This window comes from Heterodontus francisci, chromosome 26 (genome assembly GCF_036365525.1).
Source record: "Heterodontus francisci isolate sHetFra1 chromosome 26, sHetFra1.hap1, whole genome shotgun sequence".
Taxonomy (NCBI): Eukaryota; Metazoa; Chordata; class Chondrichthyes; order Heterodontiformes; family Heterodontidae; genus Heterodontus; species Heterodontus francisci.
Window position 1 is genome coordinate 8,408,331 of NC_090396.1, and position 23,967 is coordinate 8,432,297.

The window sequence follows — 23,967 nt, forward strand, 5'->3', positions numbered from 1 at the left end:
AGGAGTGTCTGGGAGATACAGCAGCAGTGGAGGAGTGTCTGGGAGTTACAGCAGTTGTAGAGGGGGGTCTGTGAGTGACAGCAGCAGTAGAGGCGGGTCTGGGAGTTACAGCAGTTGCAGAGTGGGGTCTAGGAGTTACAGCATCAGTGGAGGAGTGTTAGGGAGTTACAGCAGTTGTAGAGGAGGTTCTGGGACTTACAGCAGTTGCAGAGGATTGTCTGGGTGTTCCAGGAGCAGTAGAAGAGGGTCTGGGAGTTACTTCAGCAGTAGAGGAGGGTCTGGGAGTTACAGCAGTTGCAGAGGAGGGTCTGGGAGTTACAGCAGTTGTAGAGGAGCGTCTGGGAGTTACCTCAGTTGCAGAGGTGGGTGTGGGAGTAACAGCAGCAGTAGAGGGGGGTCGGGGAGTTACAGCAGTTGTAGAGGAGGTTCTGGGAGTTACAGCATCTGTCGAGGGCAGTCTGGGAGTTACAGCAGCTGTAGAGGAGTGTAGGGAGTTGCAGCAGTTGTAGAGGAGGGTCTGGGAGTTACAGCATCTGTCGAGGGCAGTCTGGGAGTTACGGCAGATGTCGAGGAGTGTCTGGGATTTACAGCAGCAGTAGAGGAGGGTCTGGGACTTACAGCAGTTGTAGAGGAGGGTATGGGAGTTACAGCAGTTGTAGAGGAGGGTCTGGGAGTTACAGCAGCTGTAGAGGAGGGTCTGGGATTTACAGCAGCAGTAGAGGAGGGTCTGGGACTTACAGCAGTTGCAGAGGAGTGTCTGGGAGTTACAGCAGTTGTAGAGGACGGTCTGGGAGTTACAGCGTGTGAAGAGCAGGGTCTGGGAGTTACCGCAGCAGCAGAGGAGGGTCTGGATGTTACAGCAGCAGTAGAGAAGGGTAGGGAGTTACAGCAGCTGTAGAGGAGGTTCTGGGAGTTGCAGCAGCAGTAGAGGGGAGTCTGGGAGTTGCAGCAGTTGTAGAGGAGAGTAGGGACTTACAGCAGCAGTAGAGGAGGGTAGGGAGTTACAGCAGCAGTAGAGGAGGTTCTGGGAGTTACAGCAGCAGTAGAGGTGGGTCTGGGAGTTACAGCAGTTGTAGAGGAGGGTCTGGGAGTTACAGCAGTTGTAGAGGAGGGTCTGGGAGTTACAGCAGTTGTAGAGGTGGGTCTGGGAGTTATAGCAGTTGTCGAGAAGGGTCTGGGATTTACAGCAGCAGTAGAGGAGACTCTGGGAGTTGCAGCATTTGTAGAGGAGGGTAGGGAGTTGCAGCAGCAGTAGAGGACGGTAGGGAGTTACAGCAGCAGTCGAGGTGGGTCTGGGAGTTACATCATCTGTCGATGGCAGTCTGGGAGTTACAGCAGCTGTATAGGAGTGTCTGGGATTTACAGCAGCACTAGAGGAGGGTCTGGGAGTTACAGCAGTTGTAGAGGAGGGTCAGGGAGTTACATGAGTTGTAGAGGAGGGTCTGGGAGTTACAGCAGTTGTAGAGGAGTGTCTGGGAGTTTCAGCAGTTGTAGAGGAGTATCTGGGAGTTACAGCAGTTGTAGAGGAGGGTCTGGGAGTTACAGCAGTTGTAGAGGAGGGTCTGGGAGTTACAGCAGCTGTAGAGGAGGGTCTGGGAGTTACAGCAGCAGTCGAGGAGGGTCTGGGAGTTACAGCAGTTGTGGAGGAGTGTCTGAGAGATACAGCAGCAGTGGAGGAGTGTCTGGGAATTACAGCAGTTGTAGAGGGGGATCTGGGAGTTACAGCAGCAGTAGAGGCGGGTCTGGGAGTTACAGAAGCAGCAGAGTGTGCTCTGGGAGTTACAGCATCAGTGGAGGAGTGTCTGGGAGTTACAGCAGTTGTAGAGGAGGTTCTGGGACTTACAGCAGTTGCAGAGGAGTGTCTGGGTGTTCCAGCAGCAGTAGAAGAGGGTCTGGGAGTTACTTCAGCAGTAGAGGAGGGTCTGGGAGTTACAGCAGTTGTAGAGGAGGGTCTGGGAGTTACAGCAGTTGTAGAGGAGGGTCTGGGAGTTACAGCAGTTGTAGAGGGGGGTCTGGGAGTTACAGCAGCAGTAGAGGAGGGTCTGGGAGTTTAAGCAGTTGTCGAGGGGGGTCTGGGAGTTACAGCAGCAGTAGAGGAGGGTCTGGGAGTTAAAGCAGTTGTAGAGGAGGGTCTGGGAGTTTCAGCAGCTGCAGAGGAGGGTCTCGGATTTAGAACAGTTGTAGATGAGGGTCTGGGAGTTACAGCAGTTGTCGAGGAGTGTCTGGGAGTTACAGCAGTTGTAGAGGAGGGTCTGGGAGTTACAGCAGCGGTAGAGGAGTGTCTGGGAGTTACAGCAGTTGTAGAGGAGGGTCTGGGTGTTACAGCAGTTGTAGAGGAGGGTCTGGGAGTTACAGCAGTTGTAGAGGAGGGTCTGGGAGTTACAGCAGCTGTAGAGGAGGGTCTGGGAGTTCCAGCAGCAGTAGAGGAGGGTCTGGGAGTTACAGCATCAGTGGAGGAGTGTCTGGGAGTTACAGCAGTTGTAGAGGAGGATCTGGGACTTACAGCAGTTGCAGAGGAGTGTCTGGGTGTTCCAGCAGCAGTAGAAGAGGGTCTGGGAGTTACTTCAGCAGTAGAGGAGGGTCTGGGAGATACAGCAGTTGTCGAGGAGGGTCTGGGAGTTACAGCAGTTGTAGAGGAGCGTCTGGGAGTTACCGCAGTTGCAGAGGTGGGTGTGGGAGTAACAGCAGCAGTAGAGGGGGGTCGGGGAGTTACAGCTGTTGTAGAGGAGGGTCTGGGAGTTACAGCATCTGTCGAGGGCAGTCTGGGAGTTACAGCAGCTGTAGAGGAGTGTAGGGAGTTGCAGCAGTTGTAGAGGAGGGTCTGGGAGTTACAGCATCTGTCGAGGGCAGTCTGGGAGTTACGGCAGATGTCGAGGAGTGTCTGGGATTTACAGCAGCAGTAGAGGAGGGTCTGGGACTTACAGCAGTTGTAGAGGAGGGTATGGGAGTTACAGCAGTTGTCGAGGAGGGTCTGGGAGTTACAGCAGCTGTAGAGGAGGGTCTGGGATTTACAGCAGCAGTAGAGGAGGGTCTGGGACTTACAGCAGTTGCAGAGGAGTGTCTGGGAGTTACAGCAGTTGTGGAGGACGGTCTGGGAGTTACAGCGTGTGAAGAGCAGGGTCTGGGAGTTACAGCAGCAGCAGCGGAGGGTCTGGATGTTACAGCAGCGGTAGAGAAGGGTAGGGAGTTACAGCAGCAGTAGAGGAGGTTCTGGGAGTTGCAGCAGCAGTAGAGGAGAGTCTGGGAGTTGCAGCAGTTGTAGAGGAGGGTAGGGACTTACAGCAGCAGTAGAGGAGGGTAGGGAGTTACAGCAGCAGTAGAGGAGGTTCTGGGAGTTACAGCAGTTGTAGAGGTGGGTCTGGGAGTTACAGCAGTTGTCGAGGAGGGTCTGGGAGTTACAGCAGCAGTAGAGGAGAGTCTGGGAGTTGCAGCAGTTGTAGAGGAGGGTAGGGAGTTACAGCAGCAGTAGAGGAGGGTAGGGAGTTACAGCAGCAGTTGAGGTGGGTCTGGGAGTTACATCATCTGTCGAGGGCAGTCTGGGAGTTACAGCAGCTGTAGAGGAGTGTCTGGGATTTACAGCAGCAGTAGAGGAGGGTCTGGGAGTTACAGCAGTTGTAGAGGAGGTTCTGGGAGTTACAGCAGTTGTAGAGGAGGGTCTGGGAGTTACAGCAGCTGTAGAGGAGTGTCTGGGATTTACAGCAGCAGTAGAGGAGGGTCTGGGAGTTACAGCAGTTGTGGAGGAGTGTCTGGGAGATACAGCAGCAGTGGAGGAGTGTCTGGGAGCTACAGCAGTTGGGGAGGGGGGTCTGGGAGTGACAGCAGCAGTAGAGGCGGGTCTGGGAGTTACAGCAGTTGTAGAGGAGTATCTGGGAGTTACAGCAGTTGTAGAGGAGGGTCTGGGAGTTACAGCAGTTGTAGAGGAGGGTCTGGGAGTTACAGCAGCTGTAGAGGAGGGTCTGGGAGTTCCAGCAGCAGTAGAGGAGGGTCTGGGAGTTACAGCAGTTGTGGAGGAGTGTCTGGGAGATACCGCAGCAGTGGAGGAGTGTCTGGGAGTTACAGCAGTTGTAGAGGGGGGTCTGGGAGTGACAGCAGCAGTAGAGGCGGGTCTGGGAGTTACAGCAGTTGCAGAGTGGGGTCTAGGAGTTACAGCATCAGTGGAGGAGTGTCTGGGAGTTACAGCAGTTGTAGAGGAGGTTCTGGGACTTACAGCAGTTGCAGAGGAGTGTCTGGGTGTTCCAGCAGCAGTAGAAGAGGGTCTGGGAGTTACTTCAGCAGTAGAGGAGGGTCTGGGAGTTACAGCAGTTGTAGAGGAGGGTCTGGGAGTTACAGCAGTTGTAGAGGAGCGTCTGGGAGTTACCGCAGTTGCAGAGGTGGGTATGGGAGTAACAGCAGCAGTAGAGGGGGGTCGGGGAGTTACAGCAGTTGTAGAGGAGGGTCTGGGAGTTACAGCATCTGTCGAGGGCAGTCTGGGAGTTACAGCAGCTGTAGAGGAGTGTAGGGAGTTGCAGCAGTTGTAGAGGAGGGTCTGGGAGTTACAGCAGTTGTAGAGGAGTGTCTGGGAGTTTCAGCAGTTGTAGAGGAGTATCTGTGAGTTACAGCAGTTGTAGAGGAGGGTCTGGGAGTTACAGCAGTTGTAGAGGAGGGTCTGGGAGTTACAGCAGCTGTAGAGGAGGGTCTGGGAGTTCCAGCAGCAGTAGAGGAGGGTCTGGGAGTTACAGCAGTTGTGGAGGAGTGTCTGGGAGATACAGCAGCAGTGGAGGAGTGTCTGGGAATTACAGCAGTTGTAGAGGGGGTTCTGGGAGTTACAGCAGCAGTAGAGGCGGGTCTGGGAGTTACAGAAGCAGCAGAGTGTGCTCTGGGAGTTACAGCATCAGTGGAGGAGTGTCTGGGAGTTACAGCAGTTGTAGAGGTGGTTCTGGGACTTACAGCAGTTGCAGAGGATTGTCTGGGTGTTCCAGCAGCAGTAGAAGAGGGTCTGGGAGTTACTTCAGCAGTACAGGAGGGTCTGGGAGTTACAGCAGCTGTCGAGGAGGGTCTGGGAGTTACAGCAGTTGCAGAGGAGGGTCTGTGCGTTACAGCAGCTGTAGAGGAGGGTCTGGGAGTTACAGCAGTTGTAGACGCTGTTCTGGTAGATACAGCAGTTGTAGAGGGGTGTCTGGGAGTTACAGCAGCAGTAGAGGAGGGTCTGGGAGTTACTTCAGCAGTAGAGGAGGGTCTGGGAGTTACAGCAGTTGTAGAGGAGGGTCTGGGAGTTACAGCAGTTGTAGAGGAGCGTCTGGGAGTTACCGCAGTTGCAGAGGTGGGTGTGGGAGTAACAGTAGCAGTAGAGGGGTGTCGGGGAGTTACAGCAGTTGTAGAGGAGGGTCTGGGAGTTACAGCATCTGTCGAGGGCAGTCTGGGAGTTACAGCAGCTGTAGAGGAGTGTAGGGAGTTGCAGCAGTTGTCGAGGAGGGTCTGGGAGTTACAGCATCTGTCGAGGGCAGTCTGAGAGTTACGGCAGATGTCGAGGAGTGTCTGGGATTTACAGCAGCAGTAGAGGAGGGTCTGGGACTTACAGCAGTTGTAGAGGAGGGTCTGGGAGTTACAGCAGCTGCAGAGGAGGGTCTGGGATTTACAGCAGCAGTAGAGGAGGGTCTGGGACTTACAGCAGCAGTAGAGGAGGGTCTGGGAGTTACAGCAGTTGTCGAGGACGGTCTGGGAGTTACAGCATCTGAAGAGCAGGGTCTGGGAGTTACAGCAGCAGCAGAGGAGGGTCTGGATGTTACAGCAGCAGTAGAGAAGGGTAGGGAGTTACAGCAGCAGTAGAGGAGGTTCTGGGAGTTGCAGCAGCAGTAGAGGAGAGTCTGGGAGTTGCAGCAGTTGTAGAGGAGGGTAGGGAGTTACAGCAGCAGTAGAGGAGGGTAGGGAGTTACAGCAGCAGTAGAGGAGGTTCTGGGAGTTACAGCAGTTGTAGAGGAGGGTCTGGGAGTTACAGCAGTTGTAGAGGAGGGTCTGAGAGTTACAGCAGTTGTAGAGGTGTGTCTGGGAGTTATAGCAGTTGTAGAGGAGGGTCTGGGATTTACAGCAGCAGTAGAGGAGAGTCTGGGAGTTGCAGCAGTTGTAGAGGAGGGTAGGGAGTTACAGCAGCAGTGGAGGAGGGTAGGGAGTTACAGCAGCAGGAGAGGTGGGTCTGGGAGTTACATCATCTGTCGAGGGCAGTCTGGGAGTTACAGCAGCTGTAGAGGAGGGTCTGGGAGTTACAGCAGTTGTAGAGGAGCGTCTGGGAGTTACCGCAGTTGTAGAGGTGGGTGTGGGAATAACAGCAGCAGTAGAGGCGGGTCGGGGAGTTACAGCAGTTGTAGAGGAGGGTCTGGGAGTTACAGCAGCTGTAGAGTAGTGTCTGGGATTTACAGCAGCAGTAGAGGAGGGTCTGGGACTTACAGCAGTTGTAGAGGAGGGTCTGGGAGTTACAGCAGTTGTAGAGGAGCGTCTGGGAGTTACCGCAGTTGCAGAGGGGGTATGGGAGTAACAGCAGCAGTAGAGGGGGGTCGGGGAGTTACAGCAGTTGTAGAGGAGGGTCTGGGAGTTACAGCATCTGTCGAGGGCAGTCTGGGAGTTACAGCAGCTGTAGAGGAGTGTAGGGAGTTGCAGCAGTTGTAGAGGAGGGTCTGGGAGTTACAGCAGTTGTAGAGGAGCGTCTGGGAGTTACCGCAGTTGCAGAGGTGGGTATGGGAGTAACAGCAGCAGTAGAGGGGGGTCGGGGAGTTACAGCAGTTGTAGAGGAGGGTCTGGGAGTTACAGCATCTGTCGAGGGCAGTCTGGGAGTTACAGCAGCTGTAGAGGAGTGTAGGGAGTTGCAGCAGTTGTAGAGGAGGGTCTGGGAGTTACAGCAGTTGTAGAGGAGTGTCTGGGAGTTTCAGCAGTTGTAGAGGAGTATCTGTGAGTTACAGCAGTTGTAGAGGAGGGTCTGGGAGTTACAGCAGTTGTAGAGGAGGGTCTGGGAGTTACAGCAGCTGTAGAGGAGGGTCTGGGAGTTCCAGCAGCAGTAGAGGAGGGTCTGGGAGTTACAGCAGTTGTGGAGGAGTGTCTGGGAGATACAGCAGCAGTGGAGGAGTGTCTGGGAATTACAGCAGTTGTAGAGGGGGTTCTGGGAGTTACAGCAGCAGTAGAGGCGGGTCTGGGAGTTACAGAAGCAGCAGAGTGTGCTCTGGGAGTTACAGCATCAGTGGAGGAGTGTCTGGGAGTTACAGCAGTTGTAGAGGTGGTTCTGGGACTTACAGCAGTTGCAGAGGATTGTCTGGGTGTTCCAGCAGCAGTAGAAGAGGGTCTGGGAGTTACTTCAGCAGTAGAGGAGGGTCTGGGAGTTACAGCAGCTGTCGAGGAGGGTCTGGGAGTTACAGCAGTTGCAGAGGAGGGTCTGTGCGTTACAGCAGCTGTAGAGGAGGGTCTGGGAGTTACAGCAGTTGTAGACGCTGTTCTGGTAGATACAGCAGTTGTAGAGGGGTGTCTGGGAGTTACAGCAGCAGTAGAGGAGGGTCTGGGAGTTACTTCAGCAGTAGAGGAGGGTCTGGGAGTTACAGCAGTTGTAGAGGAGGGTCTGGGAGTTACAGCAGTTGTAGAGGAGCGTCTGGGAGTTACCGCAGTTGCAGAGGTGGGTGTGGGAGTAACAGTAGCAGTAGAGGGGTGTCGGGGAGTTACAGCAGTTGTAGAGGAGGGTCTGGGAGTTACAGCATCTGTCGAGGGCAGTCTGGGAGTTACAGCAGCTGTAGAGGAGTGTAGGGAGTTGCAGCAGTTGTCGAGGAGGGTCTGGGAGTTACAGCATCTGTCGAGGGCAGTCTGAGAGTTACGGCAGATGTCGAGGAGTGTCTGGGATTTACAGCAGCAGTAGAGGAGGGTCTGGGACTTACAGCAGTTGTAGAGGAGGGTCTGGGAGTTACAGCAGCTGCAGAGGAGGGTCTGGGATTTACAGCAGCAGTAGAGGAGGGTCTGGGAGTTACAGCAGTTGTCGAGGACGGTCTGGGAGTTACAGCGTCTGAAGAGCAGGGTCTGGGAGTTACAGCAGCAGCAGAGGAGGGTCTGGATGTTACAGCAGCAGTAGAGAAGGGTAGGGAGTTACAGCAGCAGTAGAGGAGGTTCTGGGAGTTGCAGCAGCAGTAGAGGAGAGTCTGGGAGTTGCAGCAGTTGTAGAGGAGGGTAGGGAGTTACAGCAGCAGTAGAGGAGGGTAGGGAGTTACAGCAGCAGTAGAGGAGGTTCTGGGAGTTACAGCAGTTGTAGAGGAGGGTCTGGGAGTTACAGCAGTTGTAGAGGAGGGTCTGAGAGTTACAGCAGTTGTAGAGGTGTGTCTGGGAGTTATAGCAGTTGTAGAGGAGGGTCTGGGATTTACAGCAGCAGTAGAGGAGAGTCTGGGAGTTGCAGCAGTTGTAGAGGAGGGTAGGGAGTTACAGCAGCAGTGGAGGAGGGTAGGGAGTTACAGCAGCAGGAGAGGTGGGTCTGGGAGTTACATCATCTGTCGAGGGCAGTCTGGGAGTTACAGCAGCTGTAGAGGAGGGTCTGGGAGTTACAGCAGTTGTAGAGGAGCGTCTGGGAGTTACCGCAGTTGTAGAGGTGGGTGTGGGAATAACAGCAGCAGTAGAGGCGGGTCGGGGAGTTACAGCAGTTGTAGAGGAGGGTCTGGGAGTTACAGCAGCTGTAGAGTAGTGTCTGGGATTTACAGCAGCAGTAGAGGAGGGTCTGGGACTTACAGCAGTTGTAGAGGAGGGTCTGGGAGTTACAGCAGTTGTAGAGGAGGGTCTGGGAGTTACAGCAGCAGTAGAGGAGGGTCTGGGATTTACAGCAGTTGCAGAGCAGTGTCTGGGAGTTACAGCAGTTGTAGAGGAGTGTATGGGAGTTGCAGCAGTTGCAGAGGAGTGTCTGGGAGTTACAGCAGGTGTAGAGTAGGGTCTGGGAGTTACAGCAGCTTTGGAGGAGTGTCTGGGAGTTACAGCAGGTGTAGAGTATGGTCTGGGAGTTACAGCAGTTGTAGAGGAGGGTCAGGGATTTAAAGCAGTTGCAGAGGAGGGTCTGGGAGTTACAGCAGTTGCAGAGGAGTGTCTGGGAGTTACAGCAGATGTAGAGGAGAGTCTGGGAGTTACAGCAGCTGTAGAGGAGTGTCTGGGAGTTCCAGCAGTTGTAGAGGCGGGTCTGGGAGTTACAGCAGTTGTAGAGGAGGGTCTGGGAGTTACAGCAGTTGTCGAGGAGGGTCTGGGAGTTACAGCAGTTGTAGACGGTGTTCTGGTAGATACAGCAGTTGTAGAGGAGAGTCTGGGAGTTACAGCAGCTGTAGAGGAGGGTCTGGGAGTTACAGCAGTTGCAGAGGAGGGTCTGTGCGTTACAGCAGCTGTAGAGGAGGGTCTGGGAGTTACAGCAGTTGTAGACGCTGTTCTGGTAGATACAGCAGTTGTAGAGGGGTGTCTGGGAGTTACAGCAGCAGTAGAGGAGGGTCTGGGATTTAAAGCAGTTGTGGAGGAGGATCTGGGAGTTACAGCATCTGGAGAGGGAGGTCTGGGAGATTCAGCAGCTGCAGAGGAGGGTCTCGGATTTACAACAGTTGTAGATGAGGGTCTGGGAGTTACAGCAGTTGTCGAGGAGTGTCTGGGAGTTACAGCAGTTGTAGAGGAGGGTCTGGGAGTTACAGCAGCAGTAGAGGAGGGTCTGGGAGTTACAGCAGTTGTAGAGGAGGGTCTGGGAGTTACAGCAGCTGTAGAGTAGTGTCTGGGATTTACAGCAGCAGTAGAGGAGGGTCTGGGACTTACAGCAGTTGTAGAGGAGGGTCTGGGAGTTACAGCAGTTGTAGAGGAGGGTCTGGGAGTTACAGCAGCAGTAGAGGAGGGTCTGGGATTTACAGCAGTTGCAGAGCAGTGTCTGGGAGTTACAGCAGTTGTAGAGGAGTGTATGAGAGTTGCAGCAGTTGCAGAGGAGTGTCTGGGAGTTACAGCAGGTGTAGAGTAGGGTCTGGGAGTTACAGCAGCTTTGGAGGAGTGTCTGGGAGTTACAGCAGGTGTAGAGTATGGTCTGGGAGTTACAGCAGTTGTAGAGGAGGGTCAGGGATTTAAAGCAGTTGCAGAGGAGGGTCTGGGAGTTACAGCAGTTGTAGAGGAGTGTCTGGGAGTTACAGCAGATGTAGAGGAGAGTCTGGGAGTTACAGCAGCTGTAGAGGAGTGTCTGGGAGTTCCAGCAGTTGTGGAGGCGGGTCTGGGAGTTACAGCAGTTGTCGAGGAGGGTCTGGGAGTTACAGCAGTTGTAGACGGTGTTCTGGTAGATACAGCAGTTGTAGAGGAGAGTCTGGGAGTTACAGCAGCTGTAGAGGAGGGTCTGGGAGTTACAGCAGTTGCAGAGGAGGGTCTGTGCGTTACAGCAGCTGTAGAGGAGGGTCTGGGAGTTACAGCAGTTGTAGACGCTGTTCTGGTAGATACAGCAGTTGTAGAGGGGTGTCTGGGAGTTACAGCAGCAGTAGAGGAGGGTCTGGGATTTAAAGCAGTTGTGGAGGAGGGTCTGGGAGTTACAGCATCTGGAGAGGGAGGTCTGGGAGTTTCAGCAGCTGCAGAGGAGGGTCTCGGATTTACAACAGTTGTAGATGAGGGTCTGGGAGTTACAGCAGTTGTCGAGGAGTGTCTGGGAGTTACAGCAGTTGTAGAGGAGGGTCTGGGAGTTACAGCAGCAGTAGAGGAGGGTCTGGGAGTTACAGCAGTTGCAGAGGAGGGTCTGGGAGTTACAACAGCTGTAGAGGAGGGTCTGGGAGTTCCAGCAACAGTAGAGGAGGGTCTGGGAGTTACAGCAGTTGTAGAGGAGTGTCTGGGAGATACAGCAGCAGTGGAGGACTATCTGGGAGTTACAACAGTTGTAGAGGGGGGTCTGGGAGTGACAGCAGCTGTAGAGGAGGGCTGGGAGTTCCAGCAGCAGTAGAGGAGGGTCTCGGAGTTACAGCAGTTGTCAAGGAGGATCTGGGACTTACAGCAGTTGTAGAGGAGTGTCTGGGAGTTTCAGCAGTTGTAGAGGAGTATCTGGGAGTTACAGCAGCTGTAGAGGAGGGTCTGGGAGTTCCAGCAGCAGTAGAGGAGGGTCTGGGAGTTACAGCAGTTGTGGAGGAGTGTCTGGGAGATACAGCAGCAGTGGAGGAGTGTCTGGGAATTACAGCAGTTGTAGAGGAGGTTCTGGGACTTACAGCAGTTGCAGAGGAGTGTCTGGGTGTTCCAGCAGCAGTAGAAGAGGGTCTGGGAGTTACAGAAGCAGCAGAGTGTGCTCTGGGAGTTACAGCATCAGTGGAGGAGTGTCTGGGAGTTACAGCAGTTGTAGAGGAGGTTCTGGGACTTACAGCAGTTGCAGAGGAGTGTCTGGGTGTTCCAGCAGCAGTAGAAGAGGGTCTGGGAGTTACTTCAGCAGTAGAGGAGGGTCTGGGAGTTACTTCAGCAGTAGAGGAGGGTCTGGGAGTTACAGCAGCTGTAGAGGAGGGTCTGGGAGTTACAACAGTTGCAGAGGAGGGTCTGTGCGTTACAGCAGCTGTAGAGGAGCGTCTGGGAGTTACCGCAGTTGCAGAGGTGGGTGTGGGAGTAACAGTAGCAGTAGAGGGGGGTCGGGGAGTTACAGCAGTTGTAGAGGAGGGTCTGGGAGTTACAGCATCTGTCGAGGGCAGTCTGGGAGTTACAGCAGCTGTAGAGGAGTGTAGGGAGTTGCAGCAGTTGTAGGGGAGGGTCTGGGAGTTACAGCATCTGTCGAGGGCAGTCTGAGAGTTACGGCAGATGTCGAGGAGTGTCTGGGATTTACAGCAGCAGTAGAGGAGGGTCTGGGACTTACAGCAGTTGTAGAGGAGGGTCTGGGAGTTACAGCAGTTGCAGAGCAGTGTCTGGGAGTTACAGCAGTTGTCGAGGAGTGTATGGGAGTTGCAGCAGTTGTAGAGGAGTGTCTGGGAGTTCCAGCAGCAGTAGAGGAGTGTCTGGGAGTTACAGCAGTTGTGGAGGAGTGTCTGGGAGATACAGCAGCAGTGGAGGAGTGTCTGGGAATTACAGCAGTTGTAGAGGGGGTTCTGGGAGTTACAGCAGCAGTAGAGGCGGGTCTGGGAGTTACAGAAGCAGCAGAGTGTGCTCTGGGAGTTACAGCATCAGTGGAGGAGTGTCTGGGAGTTACAGCAGTTGTCGAGGAGGTTCTGGGACTTACAGCAGTTGCAGAGGAGTGTCTGGGTGTTCCAGCAGCAGTAGAAGAGGGTCTGGGAGTTACCTCAGCAGTAGAGGAGGGTCTGGGAGTTACAGCAGCTGTAGAGGAGGGTCTGGGAGTTACAGCAGTTGCAGAGGAGGGTCTGTGCGTTACAGCAGCTGTAGAGGAGGGTCTGGGAGTTACAGCAGTTGTAGACGCTGTTCTGGTAGATACAGCAGTTGCAGAGGGGTGTCTGGGAGTTACAGCAGCAGTAGAGGAGGGTCTGGGAGTTACTTCAGCAGTAGAGGAGGGTCTGGGAGTTACAGCAGTTGTAGAGGAGGGTCTGGGAGTTACAGCAGTTGTAGAGGAGCGTCTGGGAGTTACAGCATCTGTCGAGGGCAGTCTGGGAGTTACAGCAGCTGTAGAGGAGTGTAGGGAGTTGCAGCAGTTGTAGAGGAGGGTGTGGGAGTAACAGTAGCAGTAGAGGGGGGTCGGGGAGTTACAGCAGTTGAAGAGGAGGGTCTGGGAGTTACAGCATCTGTCGAGGGCAGTCTGGGAGTTACAGCAGCTGTAGAGGAGTGCAGGGAGTTGCAGCAGTTGTAGAGGAGGGTCTGGGAGTTACAGCATCTGTCGAGGGCAGTCTGGGAGTTACGGCAGATGTCGAGGAGTGTCTGGGATTTACAGCAGCAGTAGAGGAGGGTCTGGGACTTACAGCAGTTGTAGAGGAGGGTCTGGGAGTTACAGCAGCTGCAGCGGAGGGTCTGGGATTTACAGCAGCAGTAGAGGAGGGTCTGGGACTTACAGCAGCAGTAGAGGAGGGTCTGGGAGTTACAGCAGTTGTCGAGGACGGTCTGGGAGTTACAGCGTCTGAAGAGCAGGGTCTGGGAGTTACAGCAGCAGTAGAGGAGGGTCTGGATGTTACAGCAGCAGTAGAGAAGGGTAGGGAGTTACAGCAGCAGTAGAGGAGGTTCTGGGAGTTGCAGCAGCAGTAGAGGAGAGTCTGGGAGTTGCAGCAGTTGTAGAGGAGGGTAGGGAGTTACAGCAGCAGTAGAGGAGGGTAGGGAGTTACAGCAGCAGTAGAGGAGGTTCTGGGAGTTACAGCAGTTGTAGAGGAGGGTCTGGGAGTTACAGCAGTTGTAGAGGAGGGTCTGAGAGTTACAGCAGTTGTAGAGGTGTGTCTGGGAGTTATAGCAGTTGTAGAGGAGGGTCTGGGATTTACAGCAGCAGTAGAGGAGAGTCTGGGAGTTGCAGCAGTTGTAGAGGAGGGTAGGGAGTTACAGCAGCAGTGGAGGAGGGTAGGGAGTTACAGCAGCAGTAGAGGTGGGTCTGGGAGTTACATCATCTGTCGAGGGCAGTCTGGGAGTTACAGCAGCTGTAGAGGAGGGTCTGGGAGTTACAGCAGTTGTAGAGGAGCGTCTGGGAGTTACCGCAGTTGTAGAGGTGGGTGTGGGAATAACAGCAGCAGTAGAGGCGGGTCGGGGAGTTACAGCAGTTGTAGAGGAGGGTCTGGGAGTTACAGCAGCTGTAGAGTAGTGTCTGGGATTTACAGCAGCAGTAGAGGAGGGTCTGGGACTTACAGCAGTTGTAGAGGAGGGTCTGGGAGTTACAGCAGTTGTAGAGGAGGGTCTGGGAGTTACAGCAGCAGTAGAGGAGGGTCTGGGATTTACAGCAGTTGCAGAGCAGTGTCTGGGAGTTACAGCAGTTGTAGAGGAGTGTATGGGAGTTGCAGCAGTTGTAGAGGAGTGTCTGGGAGTTACAGCAGGTGTAGAGTAGGGTCTGGGAGTTACAGCAGCTTTGGAGGAGTGTCTGGGAGTTACAGCAGGTGTAGAGTATGGTCTGGGAGTTACAGCAGTTGTAGAGGAGGGTCAGGGATTTAAAGCAGTTGCAGAGGAGGGTCTGGGAGTTACAGCAGTTGTAGAGGAGTGTCTGGGAGTTACAGCAGATGTAGAGGAGAGTCTGGGAGTTACAGCAGCTGTAGAGGAGTGTCTGGGAGTTCCAGCAGTTGTAGAGGCGGGTCTGGGAGTTACGGCAGTTGTAGAGGAGGGTCTGGGAGTTACAGCAGTTGTCGAGGAGGGTCTGGGAGTTACAGCAGTTGTAGACGGTGTTCTGGTAGATACAGCAGTTGTAGAGGAGAGTCTGGGAGTTACAGCAGCTGTAGAGGGGGGTCTGGGAGTTACAGCAGTTGCAGAGGAGGGTCTGTGCGTTACAGCAGCTGTAGAGGAGGGTCTGGGAGTTACAGCAGTTGTAGACGCTGTTCTGGTAGATACAGCAGTTGTAGAGGGGTGTCTGGGAGTTACAGCAGCAGTAGAGGAGGGTCTGGGATTTAAAGCAGTTGTGGAGGAGGGTCTGGGAGTTACAGCAGTTGTCGAGGAGTGTCTGGGAGTAACAGCAGTTGTAGAGGAGGGTCTGGGAGTTACAGCAGCAGTAGAGGAGGGTCTGGGAGTTACAGCAGTTGTAGAGGAGGGTCTGGGAGTTACAACAGCTGTAGAGGAGGGTCTGGGAGTTCCAGCAACAGTAGAGGAGGGTCTGGGAGTTACAGCAGTTGTAGAGGAGTGTCTGGGAGATACAGCAGCAGTGGAGGAGTATCTGGGAGTTACAACAGTTGTAGAGGGGGGTCTGGGAGTGACAGCAGCAGTCGAGGCAGGTCCGGGAGTCACAGCAGCAGTAGAGTGGGGTCTGGGAGTTACAGCATCAGTGGAAGATTGTCTGGGAGTTACAGCAGTTGTCGAGGAGGATCTGGGACTTACAGCAGTTGCAGAGGAGTGTCTGGGTGTTCCAGCAGCAGTGGAAGAGGGTCTGGGAGTTACTTCAGCAGTAGGGGAGGGTCTGGGAGTTACAGCAGTTGTAGAGGGATGTCTGGGAGTTACAGCAGTTGTGGAGGGGTGTCTGGGAGTTACAGCATCTGTAGAGGGGGGTCTGAGATTTACAGCAGCTGTAGAGGAGGGTCTGGGAGTTACAGCAGCAGTAGAGGAGGGTCTGGGAGTTACAGCAGTTGTAGAGGAGTGTCTGGGAGTTACAGCAGTTGTAGAGGAGCGTCTGGGAGTTACCGCAGTTGTAGATGTGGGTGTGGGAGTAACAGCAGCAGTAGAGGGGGGTCGGGGAGTTACAGCAGTTGTAGAGGAGGGTCTGGGAGTTACAGCATCTGTCGAGGGCAGTCTGGGAGTTACAGCAGCTGTAGAGGAGTGCAGGGAGTTACAGCAGCAGTAGAGGAGGGTAGGGAGTTACAGCAGTTGTAGAGGAGGGTCTGGGAGTTACAGCATCTGTCGAGGGCAGTCTGGGAGTTACAGCAGTTGCAGAGGAGTGTCTGGGATTTACAGCAGCAGTAGAGGAGTGTCTGGGACTTACAGCAGTTGTAGAGGAGGGTATGGGAGTTACAGCAGTTGCAGAGGAGTGTCTGGGAGTTACAGCAGTTGTAGAGGAGTGTATGGGAGTTACAGCAGTTGTAGAGGAGTGTCTGGGAGTTACAGCAGGTGTAGAGGAGGGTCTGGGAGTTACAGCAGCTGCAGAGGAGTGTCTGGGAGTTACAGCAGGTGTAGAGTATGGTCTGGGAGTTACAGCAGTTGTAGAGGAGGGTCTGGGAGTTACAGCAGCTGTAGAGGAGGGTCTGGGAGTTACAGCAGTTGTTGAGGAGGGTCTGGGAGTTACAGCAATTGTAGAGGAGGGTCTGGGAGTTACAGCAGCAGCAGAGGAGGGTCTGGGAGTTAACGCAGTTGTAGAGGATTGTCCGGGAGTTACAGCATCTGTAGAGGGGGGTCTGGGACTTTCAGCAGCTGCAGAGGAGGGTCTCGGATTTACAACAGTTGCAGATGAGAGTCTGGGAGTTACTGCAGTTGTAGAGGAGAGTCTGGAGTTACAGCAGCAGTAGAGGAGGGTCTGGAGCCACAGCAGCTGTAGAGGAGGGTCTGGGAGTTACAGCAGTTGTAGAGGAGGGTCTGGGAGTTACTGCAGTTGTCGAGGAGTGTCTGGGAGTTACAGCAGCTGTAGAGGAGAGTCTGGAGTTACAGCAGCAGTAGAGGAGGGTCTGGGAGTTACAGCAGTTGCAGAGGAGGGTCTGGGAGTTACAGCAGCTGTAGAGGAGGGTCTGGGAGTTACAGCAGCTGCAGAGGAGGGTCTCGGATTTACAACAGTTGTAGATGACGGTCTGGGAGTTACAGCAGTTGTCGAGGAGTGTCTGGGAGTTACAGCAGTTGTAGAGGAGGGTCTGGGAGTTACAGCAGCAGTAGAGGAGGGTCTGGGAGTTACAGCAGTTGTAGAGGAGGGTCTGGGAGTTACAGCAGCTGTAGAGGAGTGTCTGGGAGTTCCTGCAGCGGTAGAGGAGGGTCTGGGAGTTGCAGCATCTGTAGAGGAGTGTCTGGGAGTTACAGCAGCAGTGGAGGAGTGTCTGGGAGATACAGCAGAAGTCGAGGAGTGTCTGGGAGTTACAGCAGTTGTAGAGGGGGGTCTGGGAGTTGCAGCAGCAGTAGAGGCGGGTCTGGGAGTTACAGCAGAAGTAGAGGAGTGTCTGGGAGTTACAGCAGCAGTAGAAGAGGGTCTGGGACTTACTTCAGCAGTAGAGGAGGGTCTGGGAGTTACAGCAGTTGTAGAGGAGTGTATGGGAGTTACAGCGTCTGTAGCGCAGGGTCTGGGAGTTACAGCAGGAGTAGAGGTGGGTCTGGGAGTTACAGCAGTTGTAGAGGAGGGTCTGGGAGTTACAGCATCTGTCGAGGGCAGTCTGGGAGTTACAGCAGCTGTAGAGGAGTGTCTGGGATTTACAGCAGCAGTAGAGGAGGGTCTGGGAGTTACAGCAGTTGTAGAGGAGGGTCTGGGAGTTACAGCAGCAGTAGAAAAGGGTCTGGGAGTTACAGCTGCTGTAGAGGAGGGTCTGGGAGTTACAGCAGGTGTAGAGTAGGGTCTGGGAGTTACAGCAGCTGCAGAGGAGTGTCTGGGAGTTACAGCAGCAGCAGAAAAGGGTCTGGGAGTTCCAGCAGGTGTAGAGTAGGGTCTGGGAGTTACAGCAGCTGTAGAGGAGTGTCTGGGAGTTACAGCAGGTGTAGAGTAGGGTCTGGGAGTTACAGCAGCTGTAGAGGAGTGTCTGGGAGTGACAGCAGGTGTAGAGTAGGGTCTGGGAGTTACAGCAGTTGCAGAGGAGGGTCTGGGAGTTACAGCAGCTGTAGAGGAGGGTCAGGGAGTTAAAGCAGTTGTAGAGGAGGGTCTGGGAGTTACAGCATCTGTAGAGGAGGGTCTCGGATTTACAACAGTTGCAGAGGAGGGTCTGGGAGTAACAGCAGTTGTAGAGGAGTGTCTGGCAGATACAGCAGTTTTAGAGGAGGGTCTGGAAGTTACAGCAGTTGTAGAGGAGGGTCTGGGAATTACAGTAGCAGTAGAGGAGGGTCTGGGAGTTACAGCAGCTGTAGAGGAGCTTCTGGTAGATACAGCAGTTGTAGAGGGGGGTCTGGGAGTTACAGCAGCAGTAGAGGAGGGTCTGGGAGTTAAAGCAGTTGTAGAGGAGGGTCTGGGAGTTACAGCATCTGTAGAGGAGGGTCTCGGATTTACAACAGTTGTAGATGAGGGTCTGGGAGTAACAGCAGTTGTAGAGGAGTGTCTGGCAGATACAGCAGTTTTAGAGGAGGGTCTGGAAGTTACAGCAGTTGTAGAGGAGGGTCTGGGAATTACAGTAGCAGTAGAGGAGGGTCTGGGAGTTACAGCAGCTGTAGAGGAGGGTCTCGGATTTACAACAGTTGTAGATGAGGGTCTGGGAGTAACAGCAGTTGTAGAGGAGTGTCTGGCAGATACAGCAGTTTTAGAGGAGGGTCTGGAAGTTAAAGCAGTTGTCGAGGAGTTTCTGGGAGTTACAGCAGCAGTAGAGGAGTATCTGGGAGTTTCAGCAGTTGTAGAGGAGTATCTGGGAGATACAGCAGTTGTAGAGGAGTGTCTGGGAGTTACAGCAGTTGTAGTGGAGGGTCTGGGAGTTACAGCAGCATTAGAGGAGTATCTGGGAGATACAGCAGTTGTAGAGGAGGGTCTGGGAGTTACAGCAGCAGTAGAGGAGGGTCTGGGAGTTACTGCAGTTGTAGTGGAGGGTCTGGGAGTTACAGCAGCAGTAGAGGAGGGTCAGGGTGTTACAGCAGTTGTAGAGGAGGGTCTGGGAGTTACAGCAGCAGTAGAGGAGGGTCAGGGTGTTACAGCAGTTGTAGTGGAGGGTCTGGGAGTTACAGCAGCATTAGAGGAGTATCTGGGAGATACAGCAGTTGTAGAGGAGGGTCTGGGAGTTACAGCAGTTGTTGAGGAGGGTCTGGGAGTTACAGCAATTGTAGAGGAGGGTCTGGGAGTTACAGCAGCAGCAGAGGAGGGTCTGGGAGTTAACGCAGTTGTAGAGGATGGTCCGGGAGTTACAGCATCTGTAGAGGGGGGTCTGGGACTTTCAGCAGCTGCAGAGGAGGGTCTCGGATTTACAACAGTTGCAGATGAGGGTCTGGGAGTTACAGCAGCTGTAGAGGAGTGTCTGGGAGTGACAGCAGGTGTAGAGTAGGGTCTGGGAGTTACAGCAGTTGCAGAGGAGGGTCTGGGAGTTACAGCAGCTGTAGAGGAGGGTCAGGGAGTTAAAGCAGTTGTAGAGGAGGGTCTGGGAGTTACAGCATCTGTAGAGGAGGGTCTCGGATTTACAACAGTTGCAGAGGAGGGTCTGGGAGTAACAGCAGTTGTAGAGGAGTGTCTGGCAGATACAGCAGTTTTAGAGGAGGGTCTGGAAGTTACAGCAGTTGTAGAGGAGGGTCTGGGAATTACAGTAGCAGTAGAGGAGGGTCTGGGAGTTACAGCAGCTGTAGAGGAGCTTCTGGTAGATACAGCAGTTGTAGAGGGGGGTCTGGGAGTTACAGCAGCAGTAGAGGAGGGTCTGGGAGTTAAAGCAGTTGTAGAGGAGGGTCTGGGAGTTACAGCATCTGTAGAGGAGGGTCTCGGATTTACAACAGTTGTAGATGAGGGTCTGGGAGTAACAGCAGTTGTAGAGGAGTGTCTGGCAGATACAGCAGTTTTAGAGGAGGGTCTGGAAGTTACAGCAGTTGTAGAGGAGGGTCTGGGAATTACAGTAGCAGTAGAGGAGGGTCTGGGAGTTACAGCAGCTGTAGAGGAGGGTCTCGGATTTACAACAGTTGTAGATGAGGGTCTGGGAGTAACAGCAGTTGTAGAGGAGTGTCTGGCAGATACAGCAGTTTTAGAGGAGGGTCTGGAAGTTAAAGCAGTTGTCGAGGAGTTTCTGGGAGTTACAGCAGCAGTAGAGGAGTATCTGGGAGTTTCAGCAGTTGTAGAGGAGTATCTGGGAGATACAGCAGTTGTAGAGGAGTGTCTGGGAGTTACAGCAGTTGTAGTGGAGGGTCTGGGAGTTACAGCAGCATTAGAGGAGTATCTGGGAGATACAGCAGTTGTAGAGGAGGGTCTGGGAGTTACAGCAGCAGTAGAGGAGGGTCAGGGTGTTACAGCAGTTGTAGAGGAGGGTCTGGGAGTTACAGCAGCAGTAGAGGAGGGTCAGGGTGTTACAGCAGTTGTAGTGGAGGGTCTGGGAGTTACAGCAGCATTAGAGGAGTATCTGGGAGATACAGCAGTTGTAGAGGAGGGTCTGGGAGTTACAGCAGTTGTTGAGGAGGGTCTGGGAGTTACAGCAATTGTAGAGGAGGGTCTGGGAGTTACAGCAGCAGCAGAGGAGGGTCTGGGAGTTAACGCAGTTGTAGAGGATGGTCCGGGAGTTACAGCATCTGTAGAGGGGGGTCTGGGACTTTCAGCAGCTGCAGAGGAGGGTCTCGGATTTACAACAGTTGCAGATGAGGGTCTGGGAGTTACTGCAGTTGTAGAGGAGAGTCTGGAGTTACAGCAGCAGTAGAGGAGGGTCTGGAGTCACAGCAGCTGTAGAGGAGGGTCTGGGAGTTACAGCAGTTGTAGAGGAGGGTCTGGGAGTTACTGCAGTTGTCGAGGAGTGTCTGGGAGTTACAGCAGCTGTAGAGGAGAGTCTGGAGTTACAGCAGCAGTAGAGGAGGGTCTGGGAGTTACAGCAGTTGTAGAGGAGGGTTGGGAGTTACAGCAGCTGTAGAGGAGGGTCTGGGAGTTACAGCAGCTGCAGAGGAGGGTCTCGGATTTACAACAGTTGTAGATGAGGGTCTGGGAGTTACAGCAGTTGTCGAGGAGTGTCTGGGAGTTACAGCAGTTGTAGAGGAGGGTCTGGGAGTTACAGCAGCAGTAGAGGAGGGTCTGGGAGTTACAGCAGTTGTAGAGGAGGGTCTGGGAGTTACAGCAGCTGTAGAGGAGTGTCTGGGAGTTCCTGCAGCGGTAGAGGAGGGTCTGGGAGTTGCAGCATCTGTAGAGGAGTGTCTGGGAGTTACAGCAGCAGTGGAGGAGTGTCTGGGAGATACAGCAGCAGTGGAGGAGTGTCTGGGAGTTACAGCAGTTGTAGAGGGGGGTCTGGGAGTTACAGCAGCAGTAGAGGCAGGTCTGGGAGTTACTTCAGCAGTAGGGGAGGGTCTGGGAGTTACAGCAGTGGTAGAGGGGTGTCTGGGAGTTACAACAGCTGTAGAGGAGGGTCTGGGAGTTCCAGCAGCAGTCGAGGAGGGTCTGGGAGTTACAGCAGCAGTAGAGGAGGGTCTGGGAGTTACAGCAGTTGTAGAGGAGGGTCTGGGAGTTACAACAGCTGTAGAGGAGGGTCTGGGAGTTCCAGCAACAGTAGAGGAGGGTCTGGGAGTTACAGCAGTTGTAGAGGAGTGTCTGGGAGATACAGCAGCAGTGGAGGAGTATCTGGGAGTTACAACAGTTGTAGAGGGGGGTCTGGGAGTGACAGCAGCAGTCGAGGCAGGTCCGGGAGTCACAGCAGCAGTAGAGTGGGGTCTGGGAGTTACAGCATCAGTGGAAGATTGTCTGGGAGTTACAGCAGTTGTCGAGGAGGATCTGGGACTTACAGCAGTTGCAGAGGAGTGTCTGGGTGTTCCAGCAGCAGTGGAAGAGGGTCTGGGAGTTACTTCAGCAGTAGGGGAGGGTCTGGGAGTTACAGCAGTTGTGGAGGGGTGTCTGGGAGTTACAGCATCTGTAGAGGGGGGTCTGAGATTTACAGCAGCTGTAGAGGAGGGTCTGGGAGTTACAGCAGCAGTAGAGGAGGGTCTGGGAGTTACAGCAGTTGTAGAGGAGTGTCTGGGAGTTACAGCAGTTGTAGAGGAGCGTCTGGGAGTTACCGCAGTTGTAGATGTGGGTGTGGGAGTAACAGCAGCAGTAGAGGGGGGCGGGGAGTTACAGCAGTTGTAGAGGAGGGTCTGGGAGTTACAGCATCTGTCGAGGGCAGTCTGGGAGTTACAGCAGCTGTAGAGGAGTGTAGGGAGTTACAGCAGCAGTAGAGGAGGGTAGGGAGTTACAGCAGTTGTAGAGGAGGGTCTGGGAGTTACAGCATCTGTCGAGGGCAGTCTGGGAGTTACAGCAGTTGCAGAGGAGTGTCTGGGATTTACAGCAGCAGTAGAGGAGTGTCTGGGACTTACAGCAGTTGTAGAGGAGGGTATGGGAGTTACAGCAGTTGCAGAGGAGTGTCTGGGAGTTACAGCAGTTGTAGAGGAGTGTATGGCAGTTACAGCAGTTGTAGAGGAGTGTCTGGGAGTTACAGCAGGTGCAGAGTAGGGTCTGGGAGTTACAGCAGCTGTCGAGGAGTGTCTGGGAGTTACAGCAGGTGTAGAGTATGGTCTGGGAGTTACAGCAGTTGTAGAGGAGGGTCTGGGAGTTACAGCAGCTGTAGAGGAGGGTCTGGGAGTTACAGCAGTTGTTGAGGAGGGTCTGGGAGTTACAGCAATTGTAGAGGAGGGTCTGGGAGTTACTGCAGCAGCAGAGGAGGGTCTGGGAGTTAACGCAGTTGTAGAGGATGGTCCGGGAGTTACAGCATCTGTAGAGGGGGGTCTGGGACTTTCAGCAGCTGCAGAGGAGGGTCTCGGATTTACAACAGTTGTAGATGAGAGTCTGGGAGTTACTGCAGTTGTAGAGGAGAGTCTGGAGTTACAGCAGCAGTAGAGGAGGGTCTGGAGTCACAGCAGCTGTAGAGGAGGGTCTGGGAGTTACAGCAGTTGTAGAGGAGGGTCTGGGAGTTACTGCAGTTGTCGAGGAGTGTCTGGGAGTTACAGCAGCTGTAGAGGAAAGTCTGGAGTTACAGCAGCAGTAGAGGAGGGTCTGGGAGTTACAGCAGTTGTGGAGGAGGGTCTGGGAGTTACAGCAGCTGTAGAGGAGGGTCTGGGAGTTACAGCAGCTGCAGAGGAGGGTCTCGGATTTACAACAGTTGTAGATGAGGGTCTGGGAGTTACAGCAGTTGTCGAGGAGTGTCTGGGAGTTACAGCAGTTGTAGAGGAGGGTCTGGGAGTTACAGCAGCAGTAGAGGAGGGTCTGGGAGTTACAGCAGTTGTAGAGGAGGGTCTGGGAGTTACAGCAGCTGTAGAGGAGTGTCTGGGAGTTCCTGCAGCGGTAGAGGAGGGTCTGGGAGTTGCAGCATCTGTAGAGGAGTGTCTGGGAGTTACAGCAGCAGTGGAGGAGTGTCTGGGAGATACAGCAGCTGCAGAGGAGGGTCTCGGATTTACAACAGTTGTAGATGAGGGTCTGGGAGTTACAGCAGTTGTCGAGGAGTGTCTGGGAGTTACAGCAGTTGTAGAGGAGGGTCTGGGAGTTACAGCAGCAGTAGAGGAGGGTCTGGGAGTTACAGCAGTTGTAGAGGAGGGTCTGGGAGTTACAGCAGCTGTAGAGGAGTGTCTGGGAGTTCCTGCAGCGGTAGAGGAGGGTCTGGGAGTTGCAGCATCTGTAGAGGAGTGTCTGGGAGTTACAGCAGCAGTGGAGGAGTGTCTGGGAGATACAGCAGCAGTGGAGGAGTGTCTGGGAGTTACAGCAGTTGTAGAGGGGGGTCTGGGAGGTACAGCAGCAGTAGAGGCGGGTCTGGGAGTTACAGCAGAAGTAGAGGAGTGTCTGGGAGTTACAGCAGCAGTAGAAGAGGGTCTGGGACTTACTTCAGCAGCAGAGGAGGGTCTGGGAGTTACAGCAGTTGTAGAGGAGTGTATGGGAGTTACAGCGTCTGTAGCGCAGGGTCTGGGAGTTACAGCAGGAGTAGAGGTGGGTCTGGGAGTTACAGCAGTTGTAGAGGAGGGTCTGGGAGTTACAGCATCTGTCGAGGGCAGTCTGGGAGTTACAGCAGCTGGAGAGGAGTGTCTGGGATTTACAGCAGCAGTAGAGGAGGGTCTGGGAGTTACAGCAGTTGTAGAGGAGGGTCTGGGAGTGACAGCAGCAGTAGAAAAGGGTCTGGGAGTTACAGCTGCTGTAGAGGAGGGTCTGGGAGTTACAGCAGGTGTAGAGTAGGGCCTGGGAGTTACAGCAGCTGCAGAGGAGTGTCTGGGAGTTACAGCAGCAGCAGAAAAGGGTCTGGGAGTTACAGCAGGTGTAGAGTAGGGTCTGGGAGTTACAGCAGTTGTAGAGGTGGGTGTGGGTGTAACAGCAGCAGTAGAGGGGGGTCAGGGAGTTACAGCAGTTGTAGAGGATGTTCTGGGAGTTACAGCGTCTGTAGAGCAGGGTTAGGGAGTTACAGCAGCAGTAGAGAAGAGTCTGGGAGTTACAGCAGCAGTAGAGGAGGTTCTGGGAGTTACAGCATTTGTAGAGGAGGGTCTGGGAGTTTCTGCAGTTGTCGAGGAGTGTCTGGGAGTTACAGCAGCTGTAGAGGAGAGTCTGGAGTTACAGCAGCAGTAGAGGAGGGTCTGGGAGTTACAGCAGTTGTGGAGGAGGGTCTGGGAGTTACAGCAGCTGTAGAGGAGGGTCTGGGAGTTACAGCAGCTGCAGAGGAGGGTCTCGGATTTACA

General features: G+C 54.1%; 1 protein-coding gene across 1 annotated transcript in view; it reads left to right on the forward strand.

Annotated features, from left to right (window-relative positions):
* Window positions 1–23,967, forward strand: part of LOC137384157 (mucin-19-like) — a 58,958-nt gene that overhangs the window by 15,921 nt on the left and 19,070 nt on the right. The window contains exons 2-5 of the mRNA XM_068057758.1: window positions 8,994–9,638; window positions 10,044–10,658; window positions 17,383–18,174; window positions 18,793–19,584. Of these exons, the coding sequence (XP_067913859.1) occupies window positions 8,994–9,638; window positions 10,044–10,658; window positions 17,383–18,174; window positions 18,793–19,584 (2,844 nt within the window). The remainder of the gene's footprint in view (window positions 1–8,993; window positions 9,639–10,043; window positions 10,659–17,382; window positions 18,175–18,792; window positions 19,585–23,967) is intronic.